The sequence below is a fragment of the Oncorhynchus clarkii genome, chromosome 9 (assembly GCF_045791955.1).
Source record: "Oncorhynchus clarkii lewisi isolate Uvic-CL-2024 chromosome 9, UVic_Ocla_1.0, whole genome shotgun sequence".
In the NCBI taxonomy this organism is placed as follows: Eukaryota; Metazoa; Chordata; class Actinopteri; order Salmoniformes; family Salmonidae; genus Oncorhynchus; species Oncorhynchus clarkii.
This window is the reverse complement of record NC_092155.1, coordinates 81,344,363-81,359,111: the sequence shown is the minus strand read 5'-3', so window position 1 is coordinate 81,359,111 and position 14,749 is coordinate 81,344,363. Positions and strand designations below refer to the sequence as shown.

The following is a 14,749-nucleotide window of genomic DNA, read 5'->3' as shown; positions in this document are numbered from 1 at the left end:
ACTGGTGCCTTTCCAAATCATGTCCAAATAATTGAATTTACCACAGGTGGACTCCAATCAAGTTGTAGAAACATCTCAAGGATGATCAATGGAAACAGGATGCACCGGAGCTCAATTTCAAGTCTCATAGCAAAGGGTCTGAATACTTGTAAATAAGGTATTTCAGTTTTTTTAAATGTATACATTTCCAAACATTTCTAAAAACCTGTTTTCGCTTTGTCATTATGGGGTAGTGTATGTAGATTGATGAGGAAAACAATTAATTCAATCCATTTTAGAATAAGGGTGTAACATAAACAAAATGTTGAGAAAGTGAATGGGTCTGAATACTTTCTGAATGCATTGTACACAACAGATAAGAGTCAAGCACCACGTCGTCATGTGTTTAATCCGTTTAGAAAAAGGGAAAATTCACATTGCATAATGCCACCAAATTATGAAAAATATTCAACACAAACCACACATACATGATACAGCGTATATATCAACATTATTTTGTTTGGTCAGTTCACAAACACTACTATTATTAATCAGAGTTAAAAGTATCAACCTTCCTCCGTCTAGCTACTTTTTTTGAATAGCCCCCCACCCCTCTGCTGCTCTCCCACCCACCCCTGCTCATCAGTTGGTCTTCTCCTTCTGGGCCAGGTCAGTGTGTGTCTGGGCCTGCTGCAGGTGTCTCCATGCATCCAGTATGAGGACCAGAGGAATGATGATCCACAGGATGTTCATGAAGACAAAATAGAACCAAAAGTACAGAGGATGACCCATCTGACTGTGGCTGTACCCATCACGGTGCTCAGTGTAAAAATACAGCACTGCCCCATACAGCTGACCTGGAGACAGAGGACAGGGGTTAAGACACACAGAACTGTGTAGAAATACAGCACCACCCCATACAGCTGACCTGGAGACAGAGGACAGGGGTTAAGACACACAGAACTGTGTAGAAATACAGCACCACCCCATACAGCTGACCTGGAGACAGGGGACAGGGGTTACCTGACCTGGAATAAGATAATATAATGTCAGCCTTAAAAACACACAGATCAGAATCAGCTCATAGGTACTGTATCAGTGTACCTACCAAGAGAGACCATGAGTTGCAGGACAAAGCGGCATGGTTTGTTGGCCAGGAAGGCAAACACCGTCCACAAACTCAATGGACCCCAGAACCAGGCTGTTACTGTCTCCATACACACCGTGAAGTTATCAGCTCTACTCAGAGAGGGAGGAGATGTGGGAGGAGGAGAGTGATTGAACAGGAGGAGAGAGAGAACACTCAGCAGTTGATTGAATTGTTCTCAGACTACAGTTACTAAACAAAAATATAAACACACAAAATGTAACAATTTCAAAGATTTTACTGAGTCACAGTCCATATGAGGAAATCAGTCAATTGAAAGAAATTCATTAGGCCCTAATCCATGGATTTTGGGAATACAGATATACATCTGTTGGTCAGACATCGTAGTAGGGGTGTGGATTTAAAAAAAAAAAAAAAAAGTGTCAGTAGTGCTTTGAAAGGCTGGTCAAAGATCATATCACCTCCTCGACACACTCCACTCTCTCCAGTCACCTCCTCGACACACTCCACTCTCTCCAGTCACCTCCTCGACACACTCCACTCTCTCCAGTCACCTCCTCGACACACTCCACTCTCTCCAGTCACCTCCTCGACACACTCCACTCTCTCCAGTCACCTCCTCGACACACTCCACTCTCTCCAGTCACCTCCTCGACACACTCCACTCTCTCCAGTCACCTCCTCGACACACTCCACTCTCTCCAGTCACCTCCTCGACACACTCCACTCTCTCCAGTCACCTCCTCGACACACTCCACTCTCTCCAGTCACCTCCTCGACACACTCCACTCTCTCCAGTCACCTCCTCGACACACTCCACTCTCTCCAGTCACCTCCTCGACACACTCCACTCTCTCCAGTCACCTCCTCGACACACTCCACTCTCTCCAGTCACCTCCTCGACACACTCCACTCTCTCCAGTCACCTCCTCGACACACTCCACTCTCTCCAGTCACCTCCTCGACACACTCCACTCTCTCCAGTCACCTCCTCGACACACTCCACTCTCTCCAGTCACCTCCTCGACACACTCCACTCTCTCCAGTCACCTCCTCGACACACTCCACTCTCTCCAGTCACCTCCTCGACACACTCCACTCTCTCCAGTCACCTCCTCGACACACTCCACTCTCTCCAGTCACCTCCTCGACACACTCCACTCTCTCCAGTCACCTCCTCGACACACTCCACTCTCTCCAGTCACCTACCACACCGACAGATCACCTGACAACGCACTGAACAATGCCCTTACCCACCTGGACAAAAAAAATGCATGTGTGAGGATGCTGTTCATCAACTACAGCTCAGCCTTCTATACCATAGTGTCCTATCAGCTCATTACAAAGCTCACAGCCCTGGGTCTGAACTCCTTCCTATGCAACTGGGTCCTGGACTTCCTGACGGGCCGCCCCCAGGTGGTGAACGTAGGCAACATTACCCCCTCCACAACACTGGAGCCCCACAAGGGTGCGTCCTCAGTCCCCTCCTGTACTCCCTGTATACCCATGACTGTGTGGCCTCACACAGTTCCAACTCCATCATCAAGTTAGCTGACGACATGACAGTAGGTCTGATCACCTCCATTTGTTTTTACACTGCTGCTACTCGCTGTTTATTATCTATGCAGTCACTTCACCCCTAAATACATGTACAAATTACCACTAACCTGTACCCCCACACACTGACTCTGTACCGGAATCCCCTGTATAAAGCCTCCACATTGTCATTTTATGGTCTTACTTTTTATTTTATTTTACTTTATTTGGTAAATATTTTCTTAACTCTTCTTGAACTGCACTGTTGGTTAAGGGTGTGTGAGTAAGCATTTAACAGACTACATGTATTCAGGGCATGTGACAAATAAAGTTTGATTTAAAGATCATCACAGACCCCCCCAATGTTCACAAAAGTCAGTATCTGGTGTGGCCACCAGCACTGCAGTACTTAATGCAGCATCTCCTCCTCATGGACTGCACCAGATTTGCCAGTTCTTGCTGTGAGATGTTACCCCACACTTCCACCAAGGCACCTGCAAGTTCCCGGACATTTCTGGGGGGGGGGGGGGGAAGATGACCCTAGCCCTCATCCTCCGATCCAACAGGTCCTAGATGTGCTCAATAGGATTGGGATCCGGGCTCTTCGCTGGCCATGGCAGAACACTGACATTTCTGTCTTGCAGGAAATCATGCACAGAACGAGCAGTATGGCTGGTGGCAATGTCATGCTGGAGGGTCATGTCAGGATGAGCCTGCAGGAAGGGTACCACACGAGGGAGGAGGATGTCTTCCCTGTAACGCGCAGCGTTGAGATTGCCTGCAATGACAACAAGCTCAGGCCGATGATGCTGTGACACACCACCCCATACGATGACAGACCCTCCACCTCCAAATCGATCCCGCTCCAGAGTACAGGCCTCGGTGTAAAGCTCATTCCATCGACGATAAACGCGAATCCGACCATCACTCCTGGTGAGACGAAACCGTGACACCTGTGATGTCTGGTGAGGACCTGACATCCATAAACATCAATGCCATTCTTAAAATCAATACACAAGTATATATTTTTAAACCTGCATATTTAGTTAAAATAAATTGTTAGCCGGCAATATTAACTCAGGAAATTGTGTCACTTCTCTTGCGTTCTGTGCAAGCAGAGTCAGGGTATATGCAGCAGTTTGGGCCGCCTGGCTCGTTGCGAACTGTGTGAAGACCATTTCTCCCTAACAAAGACCTTAATTAACTTGCCAGAATTGTACATAATTATGACATAACATTGAAGATTGCACGATGTAACAGCAATATTAAGATGTAGGGATGCCACCCGGTACCGTTCCGTATTTCACTGAAAGAATAAACGTTTTGTTTCCGGATTTGAACATATTAATGTCCTACGGCTCGTATTTCTGTGTGTTATTATATTATAATTAAGTCTATGATTTGATATTTGAGAGAGCAGTCTGCCTGAGCGGTGGTAGGCAGCAGCAGGCTCGTAAGCATTCATTCAAACAGCACTTTCCTGCATTTGCCAGCAGCTCTTCGCTGTGCTTCAAGCATTGAGAGGCTTTATGTCATAAACAGCGCAACTCCCGAGTTTAGGCTGGCAATACTATAGTGCCTATAAGAACATCCAATAGTCAAAAGGTATATGAAATACAAATGGAAAAGAGAGAAATAGTCCTATAATAACCACAACCTAAAACTTCTTACCTGGGAATATTGAAGACTCATGTTAAAAGGAACCACCAGCTTTCATATGTTCTCATGTTCTGAGCAAGGAACTTAAACGTTAGCTTTCTTACATGGCACATATTGCACTTTTACTTTCTTTTCCAACACTTTGTTTTTGCATTATTTAAACATGTTCCATTATTTATTTGAGACTAAATTGATTTTATTGATGTATTATATTAAGTTACATTTTTTTTTTTTTTAAGTTGTCCAATAAATCGGTATCTGTGTTGAAAAAAAATCAGAATCGGTCAAGAAGCTCTTTTTGTACATAAGAGACGGTAGCAGCAACATTGTAGAAAATAAGTTGTAAAAATGCGAAAAATAAATAAAAACAAAATAGCACAGTTGGTTAAGAGCCCATTAAATGGCAGCCATCCTCTCTGGCAGTCATTCCCCCACTCAATGGTCACGCCGATCCCCCATGGTTATTCCACCTGCTACAGTGCTCCCTCTATTATAGTTTTTATATAACCATTTTCACACTTTTATTTCCTGTATGTTAGAGCTCGGAGCCTAAGATTTTCACTGTACCCTGCAATCACGCCTGCAACCCTGTAGAAGTGATTATTAAAACAGTCTGAATCTGAGAATCTCAGTATCTGGTGTGGCCACCATTTGCCTCACGCAGTGCAACATCTCCTTTGCATAGAGTTGATCAGGCTGTTGATTCTGGAATGTTGTCCCACTCTTCAAAAGGCTGTGCTGGGTATTGGTGAAAACTGGAGCACACGGTTGTACACTTCGATCCAGAGCATCCCGAACATGCTCAATGGCCATTATCATGCTGAAACATGAGGTGATGGCGACAGATGAATGGTATGACAATGGGCTTCAGGATTTCGTCACGGTATCTGTGCATTCAAATTGCCATTGATAAAATGCAATTGCGTTCGTTGTCCGTAACTTATGCCTGCCCAGACTGGGTCTGAAGTTCAAATGTATGAAGATGATACAGTGATATATGTGCATGCAAAGAGCAAACAACAAGCTGCACAAGAACTCACTACTGTAATGGTCCAGGTTACAAAGTGGCTCAGTGACTCGTGTTTGCATCTCAATGTGAAAAAAACTGTTTGCATGTTCTTCACAAAGAGGGCAACAGATGCTACTGAGCCAGATCAGGGGAGAAGCTCCAGGTGGTATCCGATTTTAAGTACCTTGGCATCATACTTGATTCCAACCTCTCTTTTAAAAAGCATGTGAAAAAAGTAATTCAAATAACCAAATTCAACCTAGCTCATTTCCGATTTATACGAAATTGTTTGACTACAGAGGTTGCAAAACTGTACTTCGAAACTATGATACTCCCCCACTTAACATACTGCTTGACTAGTTGGGCCCAAGCTTGCTGTACAACATTAAAACCTATTCAGTCTGTCTACAAACAGGCTCTCAAAGTGCTTGATAGGAAGCCCAATAGCCATCATCATTGTCACATTCTTAGAAAGCATGAGCTCTTGAGTTGGGAAAATCTTGTGCAATACACCGACGCATGTCTTGTATTCAAGATCCTTAATGGCCTGGCTCCCCCTCCACTCAATATTTTTGTTAAACAGAAAACCCAGACATATGGCAGCAGATCCACAAGGTCTGCCATGAGAGGTGACTGTATAGTTCCCCTAAGGAAAAGCACCTTTAGTAAATCTGCATTCTCTGTGAGAGCTTCCCATGTCTGGAATACACTGCCATCAGACACACATAACTGCACCACATATCACACTTTTACAAAATGCTTGAAGACATGGCTAAAGGTCAATCAGATTTGTGAACATGGTCCCTAGCTGTGTGTTGCCGCTTTCCATGTTGTCTGTTGTCTGTAGCTTGTGAGGTGTGGAAACACTTTGTTGCTTTTATGAATTTTGTCTTGCTGCTTTTTGTTTTATGTTGCTCTGTCTGTATGCTACGTCTTGCTTGTCCTATGCTGCTCTGTCTGTATGCTATGTCTTGCTTGTCCTATGTTGCTATGTCTTGCTTGTTCTATGCTGCTATTGTCTATATTGTAATTTTTTTTAATAACCTGCCCAGGGACTGCGGTTGAAAATTAGCCGGCTGGCTAAAACCGGCACTTTTACTGAAACGTTGATTAATGTGCACTGTCCCTGTAAAAATAAAAATAAACTCAAACTCAAACTCAAAACGACAGTAAATAAAAAAATAAAATTAAAAAATTAAAAACACTTACATGACATATCGGCTGTCTCCTCTGGAGTACTCCTTCCCTGAGGACAATGAGAGAAGACAACGTTCTGTTAGTTACATTCTGCTTGTTGTGGGTTCTCATTTCCGTTTTCTTGCAGTAGGAGGGTTCTAGAAGAGAATTGAGGTTCTACTGGAGGGTTCTAGTACTACTAGGTCCAAGGTCCTAGTAGTGAATGGAAGTTCTACCATAGGGTTCCAGCACTAGGTTCTACTTACACAGCTGAGACAGGAAGCTCTGGTCTGAGGGGATGACGTCATAGTACAGAGAGAACCATCCCTCAACGACCCCGTGGATGAACCCACAGACAGCAAACCAGCAGATAGCCAGCCGCCTGGCCACCCCGAACTCCTGACCACGGCCATCCCTGGCCCACTTCCGGCCCGTCAGGACCCAGGTGGACAGCAGGAAGAGACCCGACACAGAGAAGAGGAAGGACAGGATCTCATGCATTGACCTATCGTTCGCCACGTAGCCTGGGATGGACAGGTCCCGCGGCCAATAGGGGTGGGGGACGCCAGCGGCTCGGACGGGGCTTTTCGCCATCTGCCAATCAGTGAGACATGTTACCAGCTGCCCCTTCATAGAGGCTAGGGCTGTGTTCCAATTCTCGATCCTTCTACTGAAGTGTGCACTCATTCACTGCCTTACATTACATTTAAAACACTGGATTGGTGAAAACGTAACTGGAGAGATTTTCCAACATATTGTTCACATACCAGTTTAGACAGTGAAGAAGCGACTTCGGGATGCTGCAAAGAAAAAGCCATATCTCAGACTGGCCAATAAAAATAAAATATTAATATGGGCAAAAGAACAGACACTGGACAGAGATGTGGCTTTTTCTTTGCAACTCTAATTAGAAGGCCAGCATCCCGGAGTCACCTCTTCACGGTTGACGTTGAGACTGGTGTTTTGCGGGTACTATTTCATGAAGCTGCCAGTTGAGGACTTGTGAGGCATCTGTTTCTCAAACTAGACACTAATGTACTTGTCCTCTTGCTCAGTTGTGCAACGGGGCCTCGCACTCCAATTTCTATTCTGGTTAGAGCCAGATTGCGCTAATCTGTGAAGGGAGTAGTACACAGCGTTGTACGAGATCGTCAGTTTCTCGCATGGAATAGCCTTCATTTCTCAGAACAAAAACAGACTGACGAGTTTCAGAAGAAAGTTATTTGTTTCTGGCCATTTTGAGCCTGTAATCAAACCCACAAATGCTGATGCTCCAGATACACTACTAGTCTAAAGAAACCCAGTTTTATTGCTTCTTTAAAATCAGCACAACAGTTTTCAGCTGTGCTAACATTTTCAAAAGCGTTTTCTAATGATTAATTAGCCTTTTAAAATTATAAACTTGGATTAGCTAACACAATGTGCCATTGGAACACAGGAGTGGTGGTTGCGGATAATGGGCCTCTATACGACTAGGTAGATTCCATAAAAATATATATTTTAAATCAGCCGTTTCCAGCTACAATAGTCATTTACAACATGAACAATGTTGTACACTGTATTTCTGATCAATTTGATGTTATTTCAAATGGACAATTTTTTTTTGATTTTCTTTCAAGAACAAGGACATTTCTAAGTGACCCCAAACTTTCGAACAATAGTGTAGGTCCTGGATGTCAGGAAGCTTGGCCACCATAATCTACTGGGCGGACTACCCTCTGTAGCACCTTATGACGAGCAGTCTGATGCCGAGCAGTTGCCATACCAGGCGGTGATGAAACCGTTCAGGATGCTCTCGATAGTGCAATTGTATAATTGTTTGTGGATATGAGGACCCATGCCAAATCTTTTCAGTCTCCTGAGGGGGAAAAGGTGTTGTCGTGACCCCCCTCACGACTGTCTTGGTGTGTTTGGACCATGATAGTTTGTTGGTGATGTGGACACCAATGAACTTGAAACTCTCGACCCGCTCCACTTCAGCTCCGTCGATGTTAATGGGGGCCTGTTCGGACGGGGCTGTAGTCCTATAGTCCACGATCAGCTCCTTTGTCTTGATCACGTTGAGGGAGAGGTTGTTGTCCTGGCACCACACTGTCAGGTCTCTGACCTCCTCCCTATAGGCCGTCTCATCGTCTGATCACTGTTGTGTAATCAGCTAACTTAATGATTGTGTTGGAGTCGTGCCTAGCTATGCAGTCGTGGGTGAACAGGTAGTACAGGAGGGTACTGAGCACACACCCCTAAGGAGCCCCAGTGATGAAGATCAGCGTGGCAGATGTGTTGTTGCCTACCCTCACCACCTGGGGCGGCACATCAGGAAGTCCAGGATCTAGTTGCAGAAGGAGGTGTTTAGTCCCAGGGTCCTTAGCTCAGTGATGGGCTTTGAGGGCACTATGGTGTTGAACGCTGAGCTATAGTCAATAACTCCCAAGTTGCACAGCGGTCTAAGGCACTGCATCTCCGTGCTAGAGGCGTCACTACATACCCAGTTTCGATTCCAGGCTGTATCACAACCGGCCGTGATTGAGAGTTCCATAGGGCGGCGCACAATTGGCCTAGCGTCGCCCGGGTCAGGGTTTGGCCTGGGTAGGCTGTCAATGTAAATAAGAATTTGTTCTCAACTGACTTGGCTAGTTAAATAAAGGTTAAATAAAATAAAAATAACAGCATTCTCACATAGGTGTTCCTTTTGTCCAAGTGGGAAAGGGCTAAACTTGTCGTTGCACATCTCACACTACAAGAGCATTGCAGATTGTGCCGATAAAATCAAAAGTTTGGAAATATCTGGACTGCTTAAAGACGAGATCGGTAGCACTCAGATTGCATCTCAGTCCCGCTTACATTAAACAAGCGCCGGAGACGGTTGCGTGCCCCGAGTAAACAGACATTGGGATTTTGTCTCCGATCTCAAACTTGTCTGGGACAGAAACTCTACCAAAATCTTATAGTGAAAGTAGATTTTTTTTTGTTTTACTACAGAAATTACAGGGTATCCTACTCAACTGACACTGCCAAACAGATCAATAAAAACGACGTTGTCTGATCCATATAATAGGCCTACGAGAAAGGGAGACAAATAGAAAATGACTTCCATCTAACCTGGAGGAGGAATGTATTGTCCAAAAACAAAAACAAAAAAATGGCACCGACCCAATGATAAAGACCTTGAATATGCACACCTACTGGGGATATGGCCAATGTTCTCCGCTGGTGCCAATACAACAGGCTACTAGTTTGCTCAATTAAGTTAAGAAATTTGATCACATAAAGACAGATTGGAGTCTTTTCGTCATCTCTTTACAGCAACAGTCATTTGCTTTCCGCCATTGTATTGTAAAGAAACAGCAGGGAGCAGGTCTCGAACCCTCGACCTTCTGGCCCCGAGGTCCGGTGCGCTAAAGCTCGTGCAGCAGAGTAGATTTCCGCGAATATAAACCCAGGGTCGTTACACTACTCCCCCCTTTCAAAGGGCGCGTCCTCGCGCTAGCTTGTGACTCTACGTCTTACAGGAACGCGCTCACCGGCCAAGCACACGCACTGTCGTGGATGGGAGGTCCAATTACTTCAGACACCAATGTAATGACCTGACTAGATCATAAGGCCAAGCACACGCACTGTCGTGGATGGGAGGTCCAATCACTTCTGACACCAATGTAATGACCTGACTAGATCATAAAGGAACAATTGTCTAGACAAAGGGTTGAGTTTACGAATTGACGGTTTAGTAACCCAGCTATACACAGGCTACTGTTTGGCCGTAGCACCACATCAAATAAACGAAAGATACCCTACAAGCCAACCGTGACCTTCTCTTGTGAAGCCCAGACGTAAGAGAGAGAACAAAGGCTAAACCTGGTCTTAACTTCCAATGCACCATCCCCCTGCCCAACCCCCCTCCACTCCACTCAGCCAACTGCCAGGATGCCCGGCATCAGAACATTCCAGGCATTCCCGTGATTGGCAGATAGCAGGTTTATTGGCATGTCGGACCCCGCGGACACAGGGTACTGGTAAGTACACTGCTCAAAAAAATAAAAGGGAACACTTAAACAACACAATGTAACTCCAAGTCAATCACACTTCTGTGAAATCAAACTGTCCACTTAGGAAGCAACACTGATTGACAATAAATTTCACATGATGTTGTGCAAATGGAATAGACAACAGGTGGAAATTATAGGCAATTAGCAAGACACCCCCATTAAAGGAGTGGTTCTGCAGGTGGTGACCACAGACCACTTCTCAGTTCCTATGCTTTCTGGCTGATGTTTTGGTCACTTTTGAATGCTGGCGGTGCTTTCACTCTAGTGGTAGCATGAGACGGAGTCTACAACCCACACAAGTGGCTCAGGTAGTGCAGCTCATCCAGGATGGCACATCAATGCGAGCTGTGGCAAGAAGGTTTGCTGTGTCTGTCAGCGTAGTGTCCAGAGCATGGAGGCGCTACCAGGAGGCCAGTACATCAGGAGACGTGGAGGAGGCCGTAGGAGGGCAACAACCCAGCAGCAGGACCGCTACCTCCGCCTTTGTACAAGGAGGAGCACTGCCAAAGCCCTGCAAAATGACTTTCAGCAGGCCACAAATGTGCATGTGTCTGCTCAAACGGTCAGAAACAGACTCCATGAGGGTGGTATGAGGGCCCGACGTCCACAGGTGGGGGTTGTGCTTACAGCCCCAACACCGTGCAGGACGTTTGGCATTTGCCAGAGAACACCAAGATTGGCAAATTCGCCACTGGCGCCCTGTGCTCTTCACAGATGAAAGCAGGTTCACACTGAGCACATGTGACAGACGTGACAGAGTCTGGAGACGCCGTGGAGAACGTTCTGCTGCCTGCAACATCCTCCAGCATGACCGGTTTGGAGGTGGGTCAGTCATGGTGTGGGGTGGCATTTCTTTGGGGGGCTGCACAGCCCTCCATGTGCTCGCCAGAGGTAGCCTGACTGCCATTAGGTACCGAGATGAGATCCTCAGACCCCTTGTGAGACCATATGCTGGTGCGCTTGGCCCTGGGTTCCTCCTAATGCAAGACAATGGACCTCATGGAGTGTGTCAGCAGTTCTTGCAAGAGGAAGGCATTGATGCTATGGACTGGCCCGCCCGTTCCCCAGACCTGAATCCAATTGAGCACATCTGGGACATCATGTCTCGCTCCATCCACCAACACCACATTGCACCACAGACTGTCCAGGAGTTGGCGGATAATTTAGTCCAGGTCTGGGAGGAGATCCCTCAGGAGACCATCCGCCACCTCATCAGGAGCATGCCCAGGCGTTGTAGGGAGGTCATCCAGGCACGTGGAGGCCACACACACTACTGAGCCTCATTTTGACTTGTTTTAAGGACATTACATCAAAGTTGGATCAGCCTGTATTGTGGTTTTCCTTTAATTTTGAGTATGACTCCAAATCCAGACCTCCATGGGTTGATCAATTTGATTTCCATTGAGAATGTGTGATTTTGTTGTCAGCACATTCAACTATGTAAATAAAAAAGTATTTAATAAGAAGATTTCATTCATTCAGATCTAGGACGTGTTATTTTAGTGTTCCCTTTATTTTTTTGAGCAGTGTACAACACAACCACCTGCTAGCCTAACACATAACACTGTGTGGGTCGCTACAGTATTTTTTAAATATTGCAATATGCTAGGCTGGGTCGCTCTGCTTTTCACTGACAGTCCCAACTCAATGATCTATTTTGGTATTTACTTTCTGGTGTAGTAGCCGATTGAATGATTATACATAAATAAAGACTATTTTTGGCAATTTAATTGACTTAATGGACACACCGCCTATGCCTTTTAATGTGGCATAAACACAACCAGTCATCATCTGCTGGTCAAACAATCACTAAATAAAGCAGCTCCTGTAGACTACCCGCGCACGTTAGTCCAATCACAAAATAATTTCAACATCCAGACCCGAACAGTGCACTATGCACCCGCAATTGGATAAATGGGGAAAAAAACATGATACAAAACACCTACGTGTATTGTAAGATTACCCGCCTTGACAAAATGTAAGCGGTCTCCTCAAACCACAACGCAATGTGGGGTTTATACCACCCGGTTTCCAGTCAACTCGCACATTTTTCATGCGACTGACATGTAGTTGTTTAAATAATGGTATAATAGCCTATATATTTTTGTTGTATTAAATTGTGATAGGCTCACGCTTTACCGGAATCGCGTACTCTAACATTTTATTTTTTGTTGCCGGGACGCCATACCGGACCGCATTACCTCTGAGTGTCCACTCGGCTTTACTGGCACATCCATTTTAACCGCTAAACCGCTAAACTCATCATCATTCCGACAGTGAAAGCTGTCTTGAGTAATTTAATTTTCTATAATTTCTCTGTGTAACGTTAGCCAACTTACTGCGAAGGTAGAGATGAAGACGCTAGCTAAAGCTGAATAGAGAAGCCAAGTTCCTCAAACCTCGATTTCCAATGGGACGAAAGATCTGACAGCAATATGAGATAGATATTCCTACAGGTTCCACTCAGCTACCTTATTCTTACTCCAATCAAGTGGATACATAGAAAATCATTCAGACAGACTTCGGCACCTCCATTTGTGGCTCGGGAATAAGGGGTTAAAAGTAGGCGGACCCTTGTGATAACAATAGCCAATCAAACAGCTAACATTATGTGCCGAAGCCACACACGTGAGATTTTAGAAACTGTCGATTGGTTAGCCGTCTCGGAACATGGATGTTGTCACAAGTCGTCGGCCAATGAAATGTATCACAAACATCACACACGGAAGTGTGACAAGTTACCGTCAACGAATGAATCAAATTAACAAATTAACAAAGCTGATGTGTGAATGTCCTAAAGTACTAAAACCATATTGATAAACTATTTTGCTAAATGCTGTAGTTTCAAATAATATGATACGGTCGTTTATGAAAAATACATCTCCAAATCGTGTCAGGGATTATAGAACGGTGGTCTATTCCACAAATTACCACCTGCTAAATCTATGAATTGAATTGCCCATTTACTCTGTTCCATCTCACTGCTCAATCCACTGTTTTATCAGCCCAACTAGAAAAGTTATACACTTCATTTCCACGAAAAAAGCATCTAGACATTGTCTCTTAAGACTATTTCTTTAAGACTCGTAATTGCTTTTCAACAGAGGAATTTTGAATAGTCGTTGCTGTCTGTCTCTCCGACATTTGCAACATTGTTTTAATGTTGAAATTCGATCTCCACCTGCACTATTGTAAGGGATAAATCTATATTTACTGAAGTGTTACCTGGAGGAAAATGGGGGAGGTCATGCTTTTTCAGTTTCTGTCAATTGGAGGTTTTACTATTTTTTTTATCTATTCCAGGGGAGGGTCATGTAATTTGTGACATTTCTATATTTGTCAGTGTTTTAGACTTAGATGTTTATTAGGCTATATATTGATGTGTGCCCGATGCCGCACCTCGTCTCTGAATCTCTGCTGGGCGTGCAATATCAAGTGTGCCTATAGGCTTTGTAGAGTGGTCTCAATCAAATGATCCATAGCCTATAGGCTATAGACTACAAAGTGTATGCTCGGATAAGCAGAGAGAAAAGTTATATTTCTAAGATATCTGCTGGAATGGTGAAAATAAAACTAGGCATCATTACACACCGCAATGGATATTCCAAGTCTGAGCCTGGCATGCTCTGCTCTTGCTGATCAACAACGTGTTTGTGTGCTGCCTAACCAATGGCTGTTCTGTGTAGGCTTAAGGTGGAAGTTCAGGAGGAGAGTCAAAGGCTTCTTCCGGGAAAAAAATTTAGTAGGCCCTCTCCAAAAAATGCACTATCTTCAGTGTGGACTAGCCTTTAGTACAGCCTATGTTCTGTTCAATTTTAGAAGTAAAGTGCAAAGATAAGAACGAGGACCGTAATGATGGTGCCAGGTTTCCTCTAGGTTTCCTCCAGAGTTCAATATTGGTATCATCAGACCAGAGTATCTTGTTTCGTACGGCCTGAGAGTCATTTTGCTTTGTCATTATGGGGTATTGTGTATAGATGGATGTGTACAAATAACAATTTAATAAATTTTAGAATGAGGCTGTAACTTAACAAAAAGGGGTCTGAATACTTTCTGAATGCACTGCACACTAAATCATAAGTTTATATATGATTTATTTAGAATTCAAGGCACACTTAACCAGCATGGCTCCCACAGCAATCAACAGTGATACGCCATCCAATCTGGTTTGTGCTTAGAGGGACTATCATTTGTTTTTTCAACAGGACAATGACCCAAATCACTTCCAGGCTTTGTAAG

The 14,749-nt window shown here is 44.6% G+C and overlaps 1 protein-coding gene across 2 annotated transcripts; it reads right to left on the bottom strand.

The window, feature by feature from the left end:
* Window positions 1-369: 369 nt before the first annotated feature.
* On the bottom strand, window positions 370-13,060 carry LOC139417454 (EBP cholestenol delta-isomerase). Of its 2 annotated transcripts, none has more exons than XM_071166741.1 (5): window positions 12,850-13,060; window positions 6,734-7,061; window positions 6,501-6,537; window positions 1,088-1,218; window positions 370-836 (listed from the first exon to the last, which is right to left on the bottom strand). In XM_071166741.1, exons 2-5 carry the CDS (start codon window positions 7,059-7,061, stop codon window positions 622-624), a joined length of 711 nt encoding a protein of 236 aa, XP_071022842.1. In that variant the 5' UTR covers window positions 12,850-13,060; the 3' UTR covers window positions 370-621. The 2 variants fall into 2 exon arrangements, with proteins under 2 accessions (XP_071022842.1, XP_071022841.1); XM_071166740.1 differs by having other exon boundaries at window positions 12,982-13,050.
* Between the last annotated feature and the right edge of the window lie 1,689 nt (window positions 13,061-14,749).

Excerpts from the sequence above, each read along its gene's own strand:
- LOC139417454 (XM_071166740.1), bottom strand. The coding sequence starts at position 13,011 with ATGTATCCACTTGATTGGAGTAAGAATAAG. Across the intron at positions 7,062-12,981 it reads TTGATTGGAGTAAGAATAAG|ATGGCGAAAAGCCCCGTCCG; the intron begins GTAGCTGAGTGG and ends ACTGATTGGCAG. Across the intron at positions 6,538-6,733 it reads GAGCTTCCTGTCTCAGCTGT|GGAAGGAGTACTCCAGAGGA; the intron begins GTAAGTAGAACC and ends CATTGTCCTCAG.